We start from the raw sequence: 20,683 nt of genomic DNA, 5'->3' as shown, positions 1-20,683 counted from the left end.
CCGAGAGGCATATTGGATAAGAAGAACAAAAGTTGCGACATCCCGACTGCCAAGCGTGCTGAATATAGGTTGGGGAGGCCTTTGGGGAGCTACCGAAGGGAACGACGTCTAAGAAAGTCACTGAGGAGGATGTGCAAGACAAGATGAAGTCTTATTTGCAGATGTACAAGAAACCGCTCACGTCGACGGTGATCCAAGAAATTCGTGCCTTGGTGGAGGTTAATGTGTGATAGCCTTTTTCTGAAGGTTAGGCGCGAGTGCACATCTGGTTGCAGGCGTGTCCTTGAGGTTGCAGAGGTTGATTTTGTTGGGTATGTTGTGTTGTCGATGGTTTTGGGCCTAGTCAATCTTGTATCTGGCTCGAACGATGTTCCTTGAGTTCTAGTAGGGTGTGTGTGGTCTTCGCCGGTTTTCCTTGATTAACCGTGCCATGTACGGTTTTTGGGCCCGGTTTCCCTTATTAACTGGACCAATTCTCTTCTTCTTAATGCTTCGGGAGCTCCCCACCTTCTGACAAGGTTCCGTCAAAAGAGATCGGGAAGCTCTCAAATTGTCGCTCCTTTGCCCACACCACAACAATTTCAACAGACGAGATTCATTGCGCCCGGCGATCCTCCTCGAGGGAGGTCACCGATCTTGCATTAGGGGCCTGTTTTGTCTTTCTCTGTCTTGCCATCTCCTTTGTCAGATACCATCCTTAGCTTCCTCTTATCTTCTCTCGGGGAAACATAGACGGGGGAAGTCCACCGGGACAAGGGCTTTGGCATTGCAAGTTTTAGGTCCCGCCTCCATCATGTCCCGCTGTTGGACTGAACTTATTGCTTGTCTTGCCGTCTAACCCGAGGGTACCTGAATTTGCAGCCATAACAGCAACAGTAACCGGACTAGTATTGGCCGGCTCTACCAAAGGGACATGGCTCGCTATGTCCTCCTTCCCTTTATCATTAGCATGCATAGCTGCCCCTGCACTGTCGTCCCCTCCAAAATCAAAATTTACCAGCATAGTCATGCTCCATGAGGCACCTCCGGTCAGATCTGTTCTGACCGGTGCAGTCGGCGGTGGTGGTCATCTCTTTCGTCACAGGTGATCGGCTTGCGGCTGGGTGGTCGGATCTCGAGATCCGTCGTCTACTCCCGGCTACGAGTCGGGGAGACATAGTTGCCGATGACGGCGTTTTTGCGTCGTTACCTTGATTAAGGCATCATCGTGTAACTGTTGTCGACCCACTCGTGCTGCTTCAGGGGAAACCCTAGGATCTAGTCTTCCAGATCGGACGATGGCGGTACTACGGTTCCATTTATCTCTTGGGAGTATCGTTTGTGGAGAAGCACCGAAAGACAGAGGCGGGAGGTGAAGCAGCTTCATGTTGCACGGAGCTTCAGTGGAGCTGTCAAGTCATGCCTGACCGACAAGTGCTACGCTGAGTCCTGGTTGGCAGGTGCTACACACGACAGATCTTCCAGAGTCTTCGCTTCTGGACGGATGAGCGCAGGGCGGTGGTGCCGTTGGGCGCCGTGGTGGCGTCGACGGATGTCCGGACTGGCAAGGACGCTGCCGATATCTCTCCTGAAGATGGGTCAGTGCTTCGATGATAATGGCGACTTCTAAAACGTGTGCGTGTGGTACAACAGCATTCTTGTTTTCGGAACATGGAGAATGTTGCAGTGGCACAACACGATGGTGCGACTATGCGGGTGGAAAATTTCTGCAACATAACCTCTGCTACAAAAATAATAATATGCAACCCAACCTCTGTTGCAAAAGAAAAACCGCAATCCAACCTATGTTGTAAAAGTGGACTATGGGACATAGTCTATGTTGCAAAAGTGACGACAGTGAAGAATGATGATAGGCACTGGATGGTGCCAGATCTAAAAGATCCGCCGGCCGACACATAGATAGCATATTTCCTTTATTTAAATTTCATCTAGATGAGAAGTAGACACAATGTGACACATGTGGTAAGAAAAGAAAAACTAGACACACCCTTTTGAATTAGTCACAATCAATAGATGTTCATGACTATACTATTAATTAGTGGGATTGCTAAATTTCAGTCGATTTCTTAGTCGACTGAGGGATCCGGCTTGCCTGCTCCCTTCCTATGCTCCCATCCGTGCTCCCACCTCATCCTACGGCTGTCTTTTTTCCTTTTTCCTTTCTAATCTAATCATCTCCCCACCTGATTTTAAGGGGATGGGGCCGGGCCTTATTTTGCTCCAATCAAATCAAGGCACGTATGCGGGAGCATGGATGGGAGCACGCGAGGGGAGCAGGCAAGTCTCGTCCTCGACTGAGACCTAGCCAGGTCCATTAATTAATACACCTAGATCACAGCCAGGGGGATCATCATATTTTACCTGATCATCTCAGAATAAGTAGATGTCAAGAGTTGTATTTAATGAGATCACGGATAACATATCACCATCATCGTACCCAAGCAAATCAAAGCAAACATTCATAATTGTACTTAATAAATATACTTATATAAACATATCATCGTCAACAGATTAGTACCGTCTAAATATACCTCAACCATCAGCCGGACCGACCCGGCCACCGCGAAATTGGCAACCCTCCATCACACATCACAGAGCTATTCCGGGCGGCTGCCGGCGACATGTCCACCACCACCAGGAGCAGCACAGACCGCCTCCACGCGCTCAAGGCGTTCGACGACACCAAGGCTGGCGTCAAAGGCCTCGTCGACGCGGGCCTTTCCGCCGTCCCCGCCATCTTCCACCACCCGCCCGACAACACACCAACCCATCACTTGACGATCCCGATCATCGACCTCGCTGGCCTCATGACGCCGTCCGGGCGGGCCTCGGTGGTCGGGGCGGTGAGGGCGGCCGCCGAGACGCTGGGCTTCTTCCAGGTGTTGAACCACGGCGTGCCGGAGGAGGCCATGTGCGAGATGCTGGCGGCGGTGCGGCGCTTCAACGAGGAGCCGGCGGAGGCCAGGGCGCCGTACTACACCCGGGACCAGCGCCGACGCGTCCGGTTCAACTCCAACTTCGACCTGTTCCAGTCGCCGGCAGCCAACTGGCGCGACACCCTGCTGCTGGAGATGGCGCCGGAGCCGCCGTCGCCCGAGGAGATCCCGCCGGCGTGCAGGGATATCGTGCCGGAGTACGTGAGGCTCGTGCAGCGGCTGAGCCGCACGCTTCTCGGGCTGCTGTCGGAGGCACTGGGCCTCCACCACCACCGCGGCGGATACCTGGAGCTGGAGCAGGACACCGCGTGCCTGCAAGGGCTCAACATCGCCGGCCACTACTACCCGGCGTGCCCGGAGCCGCACCTCACGCTGGGCACCACCAGGCACTCGGACCCCAGCTTCCTCACCGTGCTCCTCCAGGACGCCATCGGCGGCCTCCAGGTGCTCGTGGAAGGCCTCGATGGCAACAAGTGGGTGGACGTGCCGGCGGTGGCGGGGGCGCTGGTGGTGAACATCGGCGACCACCTGCAGCTCATGTCCAACGACAGGTTCAACAGCGTGGAGCACCGCGTGGTGGCCAAGAGCTCCGGGCCGAGGTTGTCGGTGGCCTGCTTCTTCGGGACGCCCGGCGCGGTCGCGTCCAAGATAGTGCTACGGCCAATCGTCACCGACGGCGAGGAGGCGCGGTACAGGAGCACGACGGTGGAGGAGCTGCTGCGGGAGTACAGGGCCAAGGGCCTCGACGGTACCTCTGCACTCCACCACTTCAGGCTCTGACGAATGAATCATCTTTTTTTTGGTTGCTTCGTCTTTTCCATTGGTGAATAATAATTTGCTTCAATAAATCCAAATGCACCGTACGTCTGCACTCCACCGTACTCTCTGAGTGATATAAACGCTCTTCTATTTATTTACAGAGGAAGTAGTAATGTTTATGAATGCCTTCATTAGAGCATCTCCAACAGCCGCGCTAAGCGCCGCGCGTAAAAAACTTGTTTGCCGCGCACGCTTTGGCATGTTTAGCGCGGTCGTCAGCGCTGGCTTCAGCAGCCGTGCTAAAATGCAGCGCACGCCGCTCCAGCAACGCGCAAAAATAGAACGTGCGCGACTCGCCGGCATATAAAATATATGATATTTTGAACACAAAATGAGTTTGAAACATTTATCAAAATGCAATGAACATGTGAAATTTGACACAAACAAGTTGATGAATAAAAGTTCATGCCCACAAGTTCAAAATCATGCCCACAAGTTCATCCAACCAAGTTCAAATGCAAACTTAAATTCAAGACATATGAAAGACACATCAATCATCTTCCTCGTCTTCGTCCTCATCTTCTGAAGACGATTCTTCCGCCTCCGAAGATGAATCTTCCTCCCTCTCCTCATCACGCACCGCATCACGTGAAGCTCCGACGGTGTTGGCAAGATCTTCAACGGCATCTTCATGGGAATGTGCGTGAGAAGGCACATCGAAAGACATTCCACCCATGACGGCCGGTGGTGCACCCATGCCTCCCATGAGAGAAGCAAAACTCATCCCTCCCATGGCGGCCATAGCGTCGGAGGGTGATCCAAAGCCACCCATGCCTCTCATGGCGGTCGAAGGTGCACCCATGCCTCCCATGACGGCCGGAGGTGCACCCATGCCTCCCATGGCTCCGAAGCCACCCATGCCTCCCATGCCGCCGAAGCCACCGCCACCCATGCCGCCGAGGCCACCACCACTCATGCGGATCATGGCTCTTTTTTGGATCAACACTTCTTCACGGCCAAGATTGACATATTCCTTTTGCGCTTCATTGAAGTTGGATGTGTCCAAGAAGAACAAGTGCTTCTCCCATTCCAACAATCTAGTTCGCTCCTCATTTCTCACGTTCCTCTCCTCCAAAGCCACCTTCCTCTCCTCGGCCGCCACCCTTCTCTCCTCGACCGCCAACCTCCTCTCCTCGGCCGCGGCATCTTGGTTCCTTGCCATTTTCCTCACCTCGTTGGCTTGTCTTCTTGCGTTGACAATTGCTTCCATAGCATTTTTGAGCTCATCATCTCCTTTCCTCTTCTTCTTTTCGGTTTTTCTCTCTTGCACCCATCCGGTCGTTTTGTCTTCGAGTATGAAACCGAGTTGGCTGTGGGGCTTCTCTTGCCGTCATCACTTGATGCATCATCCTCCTCCTCATCATCATTCATCTCAATTGCTCGCTTCCGTTTGTTGCTCAAATGCAAATCCTCCAAACCATCACGCTTATTCCATTTCTCATCATCCTTTAACACTTCATAGCAATGAGGTAAGGTAAAGATCCTGCCTTTCTTGATCTTCCTCTTCTTGGTTGTCCTTGTCTCTTCTTTGAACAAGTTTTGTGCAATGTTGTACTACAAGAAAAACAAAACAAGTTAGCACTTCGGTCACCAAAAACAAGTATGATGAACATATATGAGATGCCACTTACTCGATCATCCTCATTTGTGCCACTTGGGTTAATCTTGTCCACTGACTTTTGTGCGGCCGCCCACTTTTGACAATCCGAGTTGATTGTCGACAATCGGGACCGAAGTGATCTCTCGGAGCGGCCAATTCCACTAACGTTGTGAGCATCAAAGTGTTCTTTCATTCGCCCCCAATACGCGTCTCTACTTTGATCACCTCCAATGGATGGATCCCTCGACACTTGCAAATAAGTATAGCATAGTAACTTGTAATCGTTAGTGGAGTAATTGCCCGCTCTTCCTTTCGGCGGCTCGACAATTCCCTCACCCTCCTCGTCCACCTCAAACTCATGGTCTTCGAAATGGATGTCATTGGTTTGAGACCAATGCGAATTGTTGGACCCAACACCCATAGTGGACATGTATGCATCACCGTTGAGACTACAAAGTTTTCTGAACAATGCAAATAAGCTATCTATATGTGATGATGCATCGAAAAAATAAGAAGAAAAGAAAAGTTAGAAATTTTTTCACCTTGGGGGCATTTCGTCGAACACGTGGTGCGCGTCGGCGGCCGGCTGAACGAGTGAGCTCGCCGGCGCTTCGGTAGCCGCCGCGGCCGTCGAACGCCCTGCAAGTTTCTTTCCCCTCGCCTTCGTGCTGCCGGAGCCGTCCGTCGCCTTGTTTTTTTCGCGGATGTTTTGCCCTTCTTCGGTCGCGCCGCATTGGGGACCTTCGACGGTGCGGCGGCGGCATGGGACGGCGCCGGCGCGACGCCACCCGGCGCCGTGGTCATCCGCGGCGGCAAGAAGAGGCTGCGCGCGAGGCCGACGCTCGGCGGAGCTCCGGCGGTGGCGACGCCAACGCTTCCCGCGCTAGGGTTTCCGGCGGCGGCGGGGGAGGGGGGGTCGTAGCTATACAACGGGGTGAGCGGGGTGCCGGTGTGCGCGTCCATGGGTGGGTGGCAGGGCACAGGGGCCGGCGCGCGCGGGGCGTAGGAGGAGGAGACGAGAGAGTGCGGCGCGAGCGCTCGAGTGTGCCGCGCGCTGTAGCGGGCGCCCAAAATACACCGCGCGGGACAGTGTTTTCGACCGCCGCCCAACTCATTATAGCGCGCACGCCGTTTTTGCGCGCCCACTGGAGCGACCCGCCGCGCGCGCGCTAAAACATACTAATTTGCGGCGCGGCGCTAGTTTAGCGCGGCTGTTGGAGATGCTTTTACATAGTAAAAAATCATGTGTATGAATTTGGCACAAAAACTATTTTCTGTTTAATCAGTTTGGTTATTTTCGAGTCACCGCTGAGAACAACCCTCCCATCATGTTTTCTGACTTGTGCAAGTGCAAACTGAAATTGATAAAAAACACGAAATAGATAAGTGCCGAACGACTCGAATCTGGGATTTCGGCTCGAACATGCATCTTGAAGCTTTTCTCGTTGCCACGTCATTGTTGTCCGGCGTTCGGGCTGATTAAGCCGTCGCATCTTCCACCGCTCTCTCTTCCCTACTCATCTCATCCCTGCCCCTAATTCCTCTTTTTACTCTAAGCGATTACAGCGGCGGGAGTGGGGGTTCGTCTTTTTCCAAGATTTGTTAGGGTTTGTGTCTTACTCAGTAAGACGAGACGGCGGCGTCTCCATGAAAATGGAATAAAGATTTGCCCGCCTAGCTCCTGTTGTGGTGATGCGTCTAGTACCGTCGGTGGGCGTGTGAAGGCAAGTCTCCAGTGAATTTGTCTTTGGTGAATTTGCTCGGATATGTTCATCGTTCGTCTTTGTTCGTGTGTCTTCAGGTTGGATCCTTCTTATCTACACTCTTCATCGGCTGCGGTTGCTGTTCTGGCGCGTCGGTTCTACGAGGCCTTAGCACGACGACTGTTGGGGAACGTAGCATGCAATTTTAAAAAAATCCTACGATCACGCAAGGTATCACTATTAGGAAAAAGCCTATACACAGAATCTTACCAGCAGCGCGCTTTAAAATAAGGCGCTGCTGCTACGTAGCAGTAGCGCGCGCATACAAAATTCGCTGCTGAAATAAATGTAGCAGTAGCGCGCCTGCTCTGAGACGCGCTACATTGCCACGACGTCGCCGTGAGGCTAGCAGCAGCGTGTTAATACGGATCATAGCAGTAGCGCATTTCCACAATAACCGCTACTGCTAAGTTTACTACAAAAATTTAGTCCCACCTCACTCCGTGAAGAGAGTTTCTACCACCTTAAACATGTTACTTCTCAAACTTTCACAAGCACTTGGTCTTCATTGAACTCTATGTGTAGAATTTGTGGCCACAATATGAGTCTTCATTGGTTCCTAAACCGGTGAGGACTCATATTGACAAATCAGATTGTACACAAAAAGATCATTGATGATCGATGTATTTTTTATGTCTATTTTTACATGCGGACACAAAGCAGTAGCGCGTTCTTTGTGAAAGGCGCTATTGCTAGGTCGTTTAGCAGTAGCGCCTTTCTCTATAGCGCGCTACTGCTAAGCCATTCCATCTCCCACACCCCACTCTCATCTATCCGATCCACTCACACTCACACTCACTCCATCTCCCCCTCAACCCCCCACGCCGGTCCTCCCCCGTCGCCCCTCCTCCCTCCGCGCCGCCGTTACCTCCTCCTCCTCGCTAGACTCGGTACCGGCCTCCTCCTCCGTCCTCCCTCCACTCGCCGCTCGCCGGCCCCTCCTCGGTTCGCCTTCCTCCTCCGTCCTCCCTCCACTCGCCGCCGGCCGGCCCCTCCTCACTCCGCCTTCCTCCTCCGTCCTACTCTCTTCTCCCTCATCGAGTCACCCCTCCTTCTCCCTCCTCCCTCCTCCATCCACAACCCCTTCTCCCTGCTACATTTGGGTTTAGTAGGCTAGTTCATATGTAACATTTTGATTTAGTTGATATGATTTAGTTGATTTAATTGATTTAGAACATTTTTGTTTAGTTGATTTAGTATGCTAGTTGATTCACTAGTAGAAAAGGGGCCAATGGTCCAGGCCGGTCCAGCCCATTAGTCCCGGTTCAATCCAGAACCGGGACCAATGGGGGCATTGGACCCGGTTCGTGAGCCCCGGGGGCCGGCTGGGCCACATGGGCCATTGGTCTCGGTTCGTCTGGACCTTTTGGTCCGGGTTGGTGGGACGAACCGGGACCAATGGGCCTCGCTCCTGGCCCACCACCATTGGTCCCGGTTGGTGGCATGAACCGGGTCCAAAGGCTGACCTTTAGTCCCGGTTCATGCCACCAACCGGGACTAAAGGGTTGGTCCTCGTTGCGGCCAGAGTTTAGTCACACCTCGCCAACCGAAGGGGAATCAGACCGGTTTATAAGCCCCTCCCTCTCTGCCTTGTTGAGCTCCTCCCAAAATGAAAATAGATGCCCTTATACAGGGAATTTAACCTAAATTCATCCTGAATTTCTTTGAAGTTAGTAGAAATTTATTATGAATTTAGGTTGAATTTTCTCTATAAGCGTATCTATGCTCATTTCTGAGTAGTTTTTTATATAGTTTTTTTTCTTTTCTGCTATATTTTTTTTCCTTTTTATTTCAGAGTTGTAATAAGTCATTAAAAATAAGCATCTATGCTCATTTTTTAGTAAAGTTAATCACAACTATTTTTTCTTCTATTTATTTCTGAATTGTAATAAGTTATTAAAAATAAGCATCTATGCTCATATTTTTAGTAAATTTAATCAAAACTATTTTTGACTCTATTCATTTCTGAGTAGTTTTTTATATAGTTTTTTTTCTTTTCTGCTATATTTATTTTTTTCTTTTTATTTCTGAGTTGTAATAAGTCATTAAAAATAAGCATCTATGCTCATTTTTTAGTAAAGTTAATCACAACTATTTTTTCTTCTATTTATTTCTGAATTGTAATAAGTCTTTAAAAATAAGCATCTATGCTCATTTTTTTCGTAAAGTTAATCACAACTATTTTTGCTTCTATTGATTTCTGAGTAGTTTTTATATAGTTTTTTTTTCTTTTCTGCTATATTTATTTTTTTTCTATTTATTTCTGAGTTGTAATAAGTCATTAAAAATAAGCATCTATGCTCATTTTTTAGTAAAGTTAATCACAACTATTTTTTCTTCTATTTATTTCTGAATTGTAACAAGTCATTAAAAATAAGCATCTATGCTCATATTTTTAGTAAGTTAATCACAACTATTTTTGATTCTATTCATTTCTGAGTAGTTTTTTATATAGTTTTTTTTTCTTTTCTGCTATATTTATTTTTTCTTTTTATTTCTGAGTTGTAATAAGTCATTAAAAATAAGCATCTATGCTCATTTTTTAGTAAAGTTAATCACAACTATTTTTTCTTCTATTTATTTCTGAATTGTAATAAGTCTTTACAAATAAGCATCTATGCTCATTTTTTTAGTAAAGTTAATCACAACTATTTTTGCTTCTATTCATTTCTGAGTAGTTTTTATATAGTTTTTTTTTCTTTTCTGCTATATTTATTTTTTCTTTTTATTTCTGAGTTGTAATAAGTTATTAAAAATAAGCATCTATGCTCATTTTTTAGTAAAGTTAATCACAATTATTTTTTCTTCTATTTATTTCTGAATTGTAACAAGTCATTAAAAATAAACATCTATGCTCATTTTTTTATTAAAGTTAATCACAACTATTTTTGCTTCTATTTATTTCTGAGTTGTTTTCTATATAGTTTTTTTCTGCTATATTTATTTGTTCTTTTTATTTCTGAGTTGTAATAAGTCATTAAAATTAAGCATCTATGCTCATTTTTTAATAAAGTTAATCACAACTATTTTTTCTTCTATTTATTTCGGAATTGTAATAAGTCATTAAAAATAAGCATCTATGCTCATTTTTTTTAGTAAAGTTAATCACAATTATTTTTGCTTCTATTTATTTCTGAGTAGTTTTTTATATAGTTTTTTTTCTTTTCTGCTATATTTATTTTTTTCTTTTTATTTCTGAGTTGTAATAAGTCATTAAAAATAAGCATCTATGCTCATTTTTTAGTAAAGTTAATCACAACTATTTTTTCTTCTATTTATTTCTGAATTGTAATAAGTCTTTAAAAATAAGCATCTATGCTCATTTTTTTTAGTAAAGTTAATCACAACTATTTTTGCTTCTATTGATTTCTGAGTAGTTTTTATATAGTTTTTTTTTGTTTTCTGCTATATTTATTTTTTTCTTTTTATTTCTGAGTTGTAATAAGTCATTAAAAATAAGCATCTATGCTCATTTTTTAGTAAAATTAATCACAACTATTTTTTCTTCTATTTATTTCTGAATTGTAATAAGTCTTTACAAATAAGCATCTATGCTCATTTTTTTAGTAAAGTTAATCACAACTATTTTTGCTTCTATTCATTTCTGAGTAGTTTTTATATAGTTTTTTTTCTTTTCTGCTATATTTATTTTTTCTTTTTATTTCTGAGTTGTAATTAGTTATTAAAAATAAGCATCTATGCTCATTTTTTAGTAAAGTTAATCACAACTATTTTTTCTTCTATTTATTTCTGAATTGTAACAAGTCATTAAAAATAAACATCTATGCTCATTTTTTTATTAAAGTTAATCACAACTATTTTTGCTTCTATTTATTTCTGAGTTGTTTTCTATATAGTTTTTTTTTCTCCTATATTTATTTGTTCTTTTTATTTCTGAGTTGTAATAAGTCATTAAAATTAAGCATCTATGCTCATTTTTTAATAAAGTTAATCACAACTATTTTTTCTTCTATTTATTTCGGAATTGTAATAAGTCATTAAAAATAAGCATCTATGCTCATTTTTTTAGTAAAGTTAATCACAATTATTTTTGCTTCTATTTATTTTTGAGTAGTTTTTTATATAGGTTTTTTTTCTTTTCTGCTATATTTATTTTTTTCTTTTTATTTCTGAGTTGTAATAAGTCATTAAAATTAAAAAAGAGGCGCAATGCTTGTTAATTAGCTTCAAACCTTTCGGAATAGTGTAAAGTGCACTGCACACAGCACTGTGCAGTCTACCCTAATCCTCAAGGCTTGAAGCTAAGCAACGTGCAGGTGAGCATTGAGCCTCTTCTTCATCGTCTCTGCACTCAGGGCTTATAAACCGCTGCGAGTGCCTCTCGCTTGGCAAGGTGGGACTAATTAAAAACAGCTGCAGAAAGAGGTGCATTGGAACCGGTTGGTGGCACCAACCGGTACCAATCCAGCTCTTTGGTCCCGGTTGGTGGCACCAACCGGGACAAATGACCCTCTTTTGTCCCGGTTGGAGCCACCAACAGGGACCAAAGGTCTTCGTTTCCCGCCCTTTGGGCTGCCGAAAAGAGGCCTTTGGTCCCGGTTGGTGGCTCCAACCGGGACAAAAAAGGGGCATTGGTCCCGGTTTGTGCCACGAGCCGGGACCAAAGCCTTTGCTATATAAGTAGCACTGTCGCCCCGCCCCAACTTCGATTTCTCCTCCCGACGCCGCGCGTCGTCCCCTGCCGCCACCTCACCGTCGCCGCCCGCGCGCCCTGCCGCCCCGACGCCGTCGCCGCCCCGCCCCGCTGCCATCGCCGCCCGCCCTGCCGCCCCGACACCATCGCCGCCCCGCCCCGCTGCCATCGCCGCCCGCCCTGCCGCCCCGACGTCGCCGCCCGCCCTGCTGCACCTCGCCGTCGCCGTCGCCGGCCGTGAGCAACTTTCTTTTATTTTTGTTAGATTTTTTTGTATAGTTCATAGATTTTTTTGTTAGATTAGATTTATAGTAATTTAGATATGTAGTTCATATTGTGTAATTTAGATTGTGTAATTAATTTGTTCATGTTATGTTAGATTTTTTTCTGTTAGTAGATTTTTTTTGTTAGATTAGATGTGTAGTAATTTAGATATATAGTTCATATTGTGTAATTTAGATTGTGTAATTAATTTGTTCATATTATGTTAGACTTTTTTTTCTGTTAATGGATTTGTTTTGTTAGATTAGATGTGTAGTAATTTAGATGTGTAGCTCATATTGTTTAATTTAGATTGTGTAATTAATTTGTTCATATTATGTTAGATTTTTTTTCTGTTAATAAATTTTTTTGGTGATATTATTGTTGAATATGCATGTTTGGTGATATTATTTTTGTTAGATCTTTTTGTTAGATTAGATGTGGTGTAATTTAGATATGTAGTTCATATTCTGTAATTTAGATTGTGTAATTAATTTGTTCATTTTTAGTAAGTACTATTTTATTTTATTTATAGTAAGTGCTTCATATATATATAGTTGAACTATCTAGTTGATTTAATAAACTAATTTATTTTACTATATATAGAAGTAGTTTGTTTTTAGTAAGTAGTACTTTATTTATTTATAGTAAGTGCTTAATTAGTAGTTGAACTAGATAGTTGATTTAATTAATAAAACTACTTTATTTAACTATATATAGAAGTAGTTCCGCATCGACGTCGGCGATGCCTATCCCGCATCCTCGTCGTCGTCGACTCGGCGGTGGAGGCCTGCTTGATCAGGGCCATGTTCGGGACTGGGCTCCGCCGGGCTGGTATTGGGAGGTGCTACCTTTCGGGGGACGTAGGTTGGTGAGGAGGCAGCCCGTTGTTGACCCGATCTTTGTTTGGTGGCGGTCGCGTGGGCAAGTGACGGTGCCGAGGCTTCCGGACACCGCGGAGGTGGTACGTCACCGTGTCAGCGAGCAGGACGAGCACGTCCGTCGCTACATGGTTGCATTGGAGGGCAGGTTCGACAATACCTGGCAGGTTCTTCAGGGATCTCACTGGAGCTATGATCCTGTCATGGTTCCTTATCTTTGGGTGTCCACCGCCCGCGTCGATACCCGTCGGACGCTACGGTTCTAGTTGTATTAGTGATGCTATATTAGTGATAATATTCGACAATGTACGGACACCAAGAGATGATGTACTTTTGCTTATAATTATTGAATGCATGCTAATTTGAATAGTACTTTATTTATTTTATGATTTGGTTTTGCTTATTGAATGCTCATATTGGATAAGTTCTCCTTCATTCCCGTGTGCTAGACAATTTGGTGCAATAATGCACTCGGGAATGAAAGGAGGAGTTACATCACCGATAGTCAACCCGTGATTAATAATCTAGTTTAATATTTGAATTATGAACATAGGCTGAAAATGTCGTACTCGGACGACGAAAACCACCCGGGGGAGTGCGACTGGTTCCACGACGACCGAGGTATCTGCGACTGGTTCATTGAGCTGGACGAAGATCGGCGCTTCAGCATTAAGCTCGAGGAGACCTTCGATGTTCATGCGGTACGCAACGACGACAATAGTTTTTTTTCGTAATTAATCATGACTTCAACTATTTTAATCATGCTCTTTTTTGCACTTTTTAAAAAGCAGAAGCAAAACGCTAACTGTTTTAATGGCCGGCCCAGCTAGCACCGAGCTAGAACCGGCGTCTGCAGCGCCAAATAGGAAATGCCCGTCGCTAAGGGGCGGGGCTCCCATCGAACCACCTCGCCGGCGTGCCCCGACGAGGGGATAAGGGCGCCCCCTCGTCTCCTTGATCCCATTCCCGCCTCCTCGGCCTCCTCACTCTCACCCACTCGCGGCCTGTGACGCCCGGATAATCAAGCTACAGTAACCTCTACTAATGATGCCACGTCACTTCAATTACTGTCGCTAATCCCGCGTTAGTTCGAAACCGATTAAAATTCAAATTCAAAATTTGGCAAACAACAAAAGTTTTCAAATATTAAAACTAAAATGTACGGAGTGAGACGAATAATGTTTATGTAATTATGGTGGAGAAACCAACCTCTTTGGAAGTGTTTGATTGTCCCAAAGTAAATAAAACAGTAGCAAAACAATTAATTTTATGCCTTTTATGATTAATAAAATATTAAACTATTTTATCTAGTTGCCCAAGTTTTTGTGGCATTAGAATATGTAGTAACACTAATTAGGAACTAACTTTATATTTTACTAAAACTAAATTATATTGAAAATAATAGAAAACAGTAAAGGTAAAGTAAGTAAAAAGAAAAGAAAAAAAACAGAAAGCAAAATAAAAGAAAGGGGGAAATCCCACCTGTTCACTAAGCCCAGTACTAACACTGTACCAGGCCCAGCCCAACTGACCGGCCTTTTCCTCTACCTCTCGCAGAGAGGCGCAACCGTGCGTGCCGGCCATCCATGGCGCCAGGGCCACGTGCCGGCCATCCGCACCCTCCCTCGGCCTACTAAGGCGTTCCCCAGAAACCCTAGCTCGCCCTCATTCATTCCCCCCTCGATCCCCATCGTCCCCCATCTCCTCTGGCTCGATTTTGAGCTCGCAAGCTCACACGGTCACCGCTGCCTCGCCGTCGTTGACGCGTTCACCGGCCTCTCCGGCGTACGGGAGCACATCTTGGAGGTTGGCCGCGCGCTACCGCGTCCGTTCAGGGCATTGGAACGAGGCGGGGAGCTGCGTAGCCGACGCAGTCTTCGTCTTCTTCGTCCGGCCGTCGCCGTCTCGCCATCACCACCGCCTCTCCGGTCCACCCCGACTCTCCCCGAGCGTGCCAATGGACTCGCGGTGAGCAACTCCTCCGGATCCCTTCTTCCCCCATCTCGATTCGGTCGCCGTTTGCCGTCCCTAAGCACACCCGAGCTCGCATGTACGCATACATACGTGTGTGCGTGAGCTGCTCCTGCTGCCCGCGCGCCCGGCCTGCCCTGCGCCCGCCCGCGCGTGCGGCCTCAGCGCCCATGCCGCGCCCCCTGTCCTCTGCATGTCGCCCGCCCGCATACTGGTTCGTGCTGCCTTGCAAGCTGCTACTGCTCCTCCCCTGCTGCTCGCTAGCCGCTGTTGCTACCTGCTGTACTGCCGTTGCTAGTTGCTGCGCTGATGTGCTGCTGCCGCTAGTTGCTGCTAGGTGCGGCTGCTGCCCTCTGCTGCCCTCTGCTTGCTGCTGCTAATGGACATGGCCGTGGCTATGCTACGTGCGTGGGTGTGCTGTGTGCACAACCATCACTGGCCGGCCGTGCAATTAGATTAGGGACTAATTAGTAATACTAGCTAGGTTAGTTACTACACTATGGCATAGGGCCCCACTATTAATTAAAGAAAATGACTAATCTAATTAAGCTAGAGTAAATGACAAGCGGGACCCACATCACTATTCACCTCTTGACCAGTCAACTTTTGACTGGGTCAACTCAGTCAATGACCCCACCTACCAGCCTAATATGCAACACCCTGGCTACATTCCCTGGGTACCCATAGCAATTTCTTTTTATTTTCGAATTAATAATAAATCAAGGAATTTCAGAAGAACTTTAAAACTTTAGAAAATCATAGAAATTAATCCGTAACTCGGATGAAAACGTTTTCTACATGAAAGTTGCTCAGAACGACGAGACGGATCCGGATACGCAGCCCGTTCATCCGCCACGCGTCCCTAGCATAGTGAACCTGCAACATTTCACCTCCGGTTCATTTGTCCGAAAACGCCAAACGCCGGGGATACTTTCCCGGTTGTTTCCACCCTTTGCCGGTATTGCCTACTACTGCGTTAGGTCACCCCTAGCTCCGCGTATTGCCATGTTATGCTTTATGTTGCTTTGATTGCTCTATTATTTATTTGTGTTCCCCCTCCGTTACTTCTTTCCGGTAGACCCCGAGACTGACGGCGACCCCAGTTCGACTACGGAGTTGACGACCCCTCCTTGTCTGAGCAACCAGGCAAGCCCCCCCCCCTGATCACCAGATATCGCCTATTCTCCTCTATACTGCTTGCATTAGAGTAGTGTAGCATGTTACTGCTTTCCGTTAATCCTATTCTGATGCATAGCCTGACATTGTTGCTACATCTGTTGATACCTTACATGCAATCCTAAATACTTAGTATAGGATGCTAGTTTATCATCATTGGCCCTACATTCTTGTCAGTCTGCCTTGCTATACTATTGGGCCGTGATCACTCGGGAGGTGATCGTGGGTATATACTATACTATACATACATACTGTACAGATGGTGACTAAAGTCGGGTCAGCTCGATGAGTACCCGCAAGTGATTCTGATAAGGGGGCTGAAAGGACAGGTGGCTCCATCCCGGTAGAGGTGGGCCTGGGTTCCCGACGGCCCCCGACTGTTACTTTGTGGCGGAGCGACAGGGCAGGTTGAGACCACCTAGGAGACAGGTGGGCCTGGCCCTGTTCGGCGTTCGCGGATACTTAACACGCTTAACGAGATCTTGATATTTGATCTGAGTCTGGCCATTTGGTCTATACGCACTAACCATCTACGCGGGAGTAGTTATGGGTATCCCGACGTCGTGGTATCAGCCGAAGCCTTCTTGACGTCAGCAACAGAGCGGCGCGCGCCGGGTTGGACTGCGTTAATGCAACTTCCTTTGTAATGGAGGTTGCTAGGTCTGCTCACCGGCCGCGTACACAACGTGCAGGTGTGCAATGGGCGATGGGCCCAGACCCCTGCGCGCATAGGATTTAGACCGACGTGTTGACCTCTCTGTTGTGCCTAGGTGGGGCTGCGACGTGTTGATCTTCCGAGGCCGGGCATGACCCAGGAAAGTGTGTCCGGCCAAATGGGATCAAGCGTGTTGGGTTATGTGGTGCACCCCTGCAGGGAAGTTAATCTATTCGAATAGCCGTGTCCCTCGGTAAAAGGACGACCCGGAGTTGTACCTTGACCTTATGACAACTAGAATCGGGTACTTAATAAAACACACCCTTCCAAGTTCCACAGACAACCCGGTGATCGCTTTTCCACAGGGCGACGAGGGGAGGATCGCCGGGTAGGATTATGCTATGCGATGCTACTGGAGATGCTACTTGGAGATGCTACTTGGAGATGCTACTTGGCGATGCTACTTGGAGGACTTCAGTCTATTCTCTTCTACATGCTGCAAGACGGAGGCTGCCAGAAGCGTAGTCTTCGACAGGATTAGTTATCCCCCTCTTATTCTGGCATTCTGCAGTTCAGTCCACTGATATGACCCTTTACACATATACCCATGCATATGTAGTGTAGCTCCTTGCTTGCGAGTACTTTGGATGAGTACTCATGGTTGCTTTCTCCCCCCTTTTCCACCCTTTCCTTTCTTTCTGGTTGTCGCAACCAGATGCTGGAGTCCAGGAGCCAGACGCCACCGTCGACGATGACCCCTACTACACTGGAGGTGCCTACTACTACGTGCATCCCACTGACGACGACCAGGAGTAGTTAGGAGGATCCCAGGCAGGAGGCATGCGCCTCTTTCGATCTGTATCCCAGTTTGTGCTAGCCTTCTTAAGGCATACTTGTTTAACTTATGTCTGTACTCAGATATTGATGCTTCCGCTGACTTGTCTATGATCGAACACTTGTATTCGAGCCCTCGAGGCCCCTGGCTTGTATTATGATGCTTGTATGACTTATTTATGTTTTAGAGTTGTGTTGTGATATCTTCCCGTGAGTCCCTGATCTTGATCGTACACATTTGCATGCATGATTAGTGTACGATTGAATCAGGGGCGTCACACGGCCACCTCATCCTCTCGTTCCCCCTCTCCACCTACCCCTCTGGGCTCGCCTCGCCGAACACGGCGGCCCCTGCCGGCCGTGGCCAAGGCCAGCAGCCGCCTCGAGCTACCCGACGGCTTTCCCAAGTCATCCTCGTCCTCTGCGCAACCGCGGCCGGCCGGTGGAGCTGCTCTGCGTCGCCTACGTCGCTGTGTTCTTCCCCGGCGCCGTTGGCCTCCATCGCCGGCCCTCTCCGTCGCCCCGTTTCGCCGCTCCTACGCTACTAAGCCCCCCCAACGGCCTTCGTGTGCCACAACGTGAGCTTCCCCTCTTCCCTGACCTTCTCCTGATCTTCGCCGTAGGCGTGTTTTCTTCGAGCCCGTGCCGTCATCGCCGTCATGCCTGTAGACACCGCGACCACACTCGCGGTGAGCGTGCGCTCACCACGCTGAGCTCGCTCCCCAGCCTCCCCGACCACGTCCCCGGCTCCTTGGTGAACTTCTCCTCCAGGTTTCCCCATTCGTAACCGCTCTCGATCCATAGTCATAGTCCCGTCGTCGTCTTCGTTTGCTCCGGTCAAAACGCGCCGCCGCTGTGGTGCTCCCCGCCGTGGCTACAGGCCGTCCCGGGGCCAGCTAGGCACACAGGAGTGCTCCCATGCCCATGTAGGTGCAGACTAGCCTCTAGGTTCGCTCAATTTTGAGCTATAGCGGTGCGCCCGAGCAAACCCGTGTTCACCGTCGCCGCGTCCGGCGCTTTGTGCTCGTGAGCCCCTGGCGCCACCACAGCCCTGCGTCCGTCGCACTCGCCGCTGCACCACGCCCTTCTGCACGCGCGTCCGCCGCTCCCGGCGCTCGCCCTGGCTGCGTCCAAGGCGCGCCCCCGCAGCCGCCCGCGGCCCCTGCTCTGCCTACCGCCCTTGCTGCTGCTCTGCTTACTACTGCTGCTACTATGTGCTGCCGATGCTCTCTGCTCACGCACTAAAATCCTTTTAGTTAAAAGACCACTCAATGACGTGTGGGACCTTGTTAGTTTAATCCCTAGTTACTAATGTTCCTATTACATGTTGGCCACAAACCCTCTGTTGACCAGTCAAATTGACTGGGTCAAACCCAACCTATGGCCCCACTGCCATACACACCGTCTAGTAGAGCCCCTTGTGTCAAAAGATTTTCTATTTAAATTTTCGAATTAAGTAATTCCAGAATATTATTGAAACTTTGGAAAATCATATTTATTAATCCGTAGCTCGGATGAAAATACTTTGTACATAAAAGTTGCTCAGAACGACGAGACGAATACGGATACAGTCTCCGTTCGTCAGCCACACATCCCTAGCACAGCGAACATGCAACAATCCACCTCCGTTTCATCTCTCCGAAAACGTCACACACCGGGAATACTTTCCCCGATGTTTCCCCCCTTTGCCGATATCACCTACTACCGCGTTAGGGCACATCTAGCACCGCGTTTGTCATGTTATGTTTTGTGATGCTTTGATTGCTCTGTTATTTATTGTGTTCCCCCTCCGTTACTTCTTTCCGGTAGACCCCGAGACTGCCGGCGACCCCCAGTTCGACTACGGTGTTGACGACCCCTCCTTCTTGCCAGAGCAACCAGGCAAGCCCCCCCCTTTTGATCACCAGATATCGCCTATTCTTCTCTCTACTGCTTGCATTAGAGTAGTGTAGCATGTTACTGTTCGGTTAATCCTATTCTGTTGCATAGCCTGTCATTGTTGCTACAGTTCTTGATACCTTACCTGCAATCCTAAATGCTTAGTATAGGATGCTAGTTTATCATCAGTGGCCCTACATTCTTGTCAGTCTGCCTTGCTATACTATCGGGCCGTGATCACTCGGGAGGTGATCACGGGTATATACTATACATACATATACTATACAGATGGTGACTAAAGTCGGGTCAGCTTGTTGAGTACCCGCAAGTGATTCCGATGTGGGGGCTGGAAGGACAGGTGGCTCCATCCCGACTGTTACTATGTGGCAGAGCGACAGGGCAGGTTGAGACCACCTAGGAGAGAGGTGGGCCTGGCCCTGGTCGGTGTCCGCGGTTACTTCAAAATAACACGCTTAACGAGATCTTGGTATTTGATCTGAGTCTGGCCACTGGCCTATACGCACTAACCAACTACGCGGGAAAGATATGGGCACTCGACGTCGTGGTTTCAGTCGAAGCCTTCGTGACGTCAATGACTGAGCAGCGCGCGCCGGATTGGACTGGAACGCCTGCTCTTGTATAAGGGGGGCTAGGTCTGCTTCCGGCCGCCCTCGCAACGTGCAGGTGTGCAATGGGCGATGGGCCCATACCCCTGCGCCATAGGATTTAGACCGGCGTGCTGACTTCTCTGTTGTGCCTAGGTAGGGCTGCGACGTGTTGATCTTCCGAGGCCGGGCATGACCCAGGAAAGTATGTCTGGCCAAATGGGATCAAGCGTGTTGGGTAATGTGGTGCACCCCTGCAGGGAAGTTTATCTATTCGAATAGCCATGTCCCTCGGTAAAAGGACGACCCGGAGTTGTACCTTGACCTTATGACAACGAGAACCGGATTCTTAATAAAACACACCCAGACAAGTTCCACAGACAACCCGGTGATCGCTTTTCCACAGGGCGACGAGGGGAGGATCGCCCGGTAGGATTATGCTTATGCGATGCTACTTGGAGGACTTCAATCTACTCTCGTCTACATGCTGCAAGACGGAGGATGCTAGAAGCGTAGTCTTCGATAGGACTAGTTATCCCCCTCTTATTCTGGCATTCTGCAGTTCAGTCCACCGATATTGCCTCTTTACACATATACCCATGCATATGTAGTGTAGATCCTTGCTTGCGAGTACTTTGGATGAGTACTCA

The 20,683-nt window shown here is 47.9% G+C and overlaps 1 protein-coding gene across 1 annotated transcript; it reads left to right on the top strand.

Moving 5' to 3' along the window:
* Positions 1 to 2,567: 2,567 nt before the first annotated feature.
* Positions 2,568 to 3,806, top strand: LOC123114510 (1-aminocyclopropane-1-carboxylate oxidase homolog 1-like). Its single transcript, XM_044536012.1, has one exon. It carries the CDS (start codon positions 2,622 to 2,624, stop codon positions 3,714 to 3,716), a length of 1,095 nt encoding a protein of 364 aa, XP_044391947.1. The 5' UTR covers positions 2,568 to 2,621; the 3' UTR covers positions 3,717 to 3,806.
* Positions 3,807 to 20,683: the final 16,877 nt, after the last annotated feature.

This window comes from Triticum aestivum, chromosome 5B (assembly GCF_018294505.1).
Source record: "Triticum aestivum cultivar Chinese Spring chromosome 5B, IWGSC CS RefSeq v2.1, whole genome shotgun sequence".
Taxonomy (NCBI): Eukaryota; Viridiplantae; Streptophyta; class Magnoliopsida; order Poales; family Poaceae; genus Triticum; species Triticum aestivum.
This window is presented reverse-complemented; position numbering and strand designations above follow the sequence as displayed.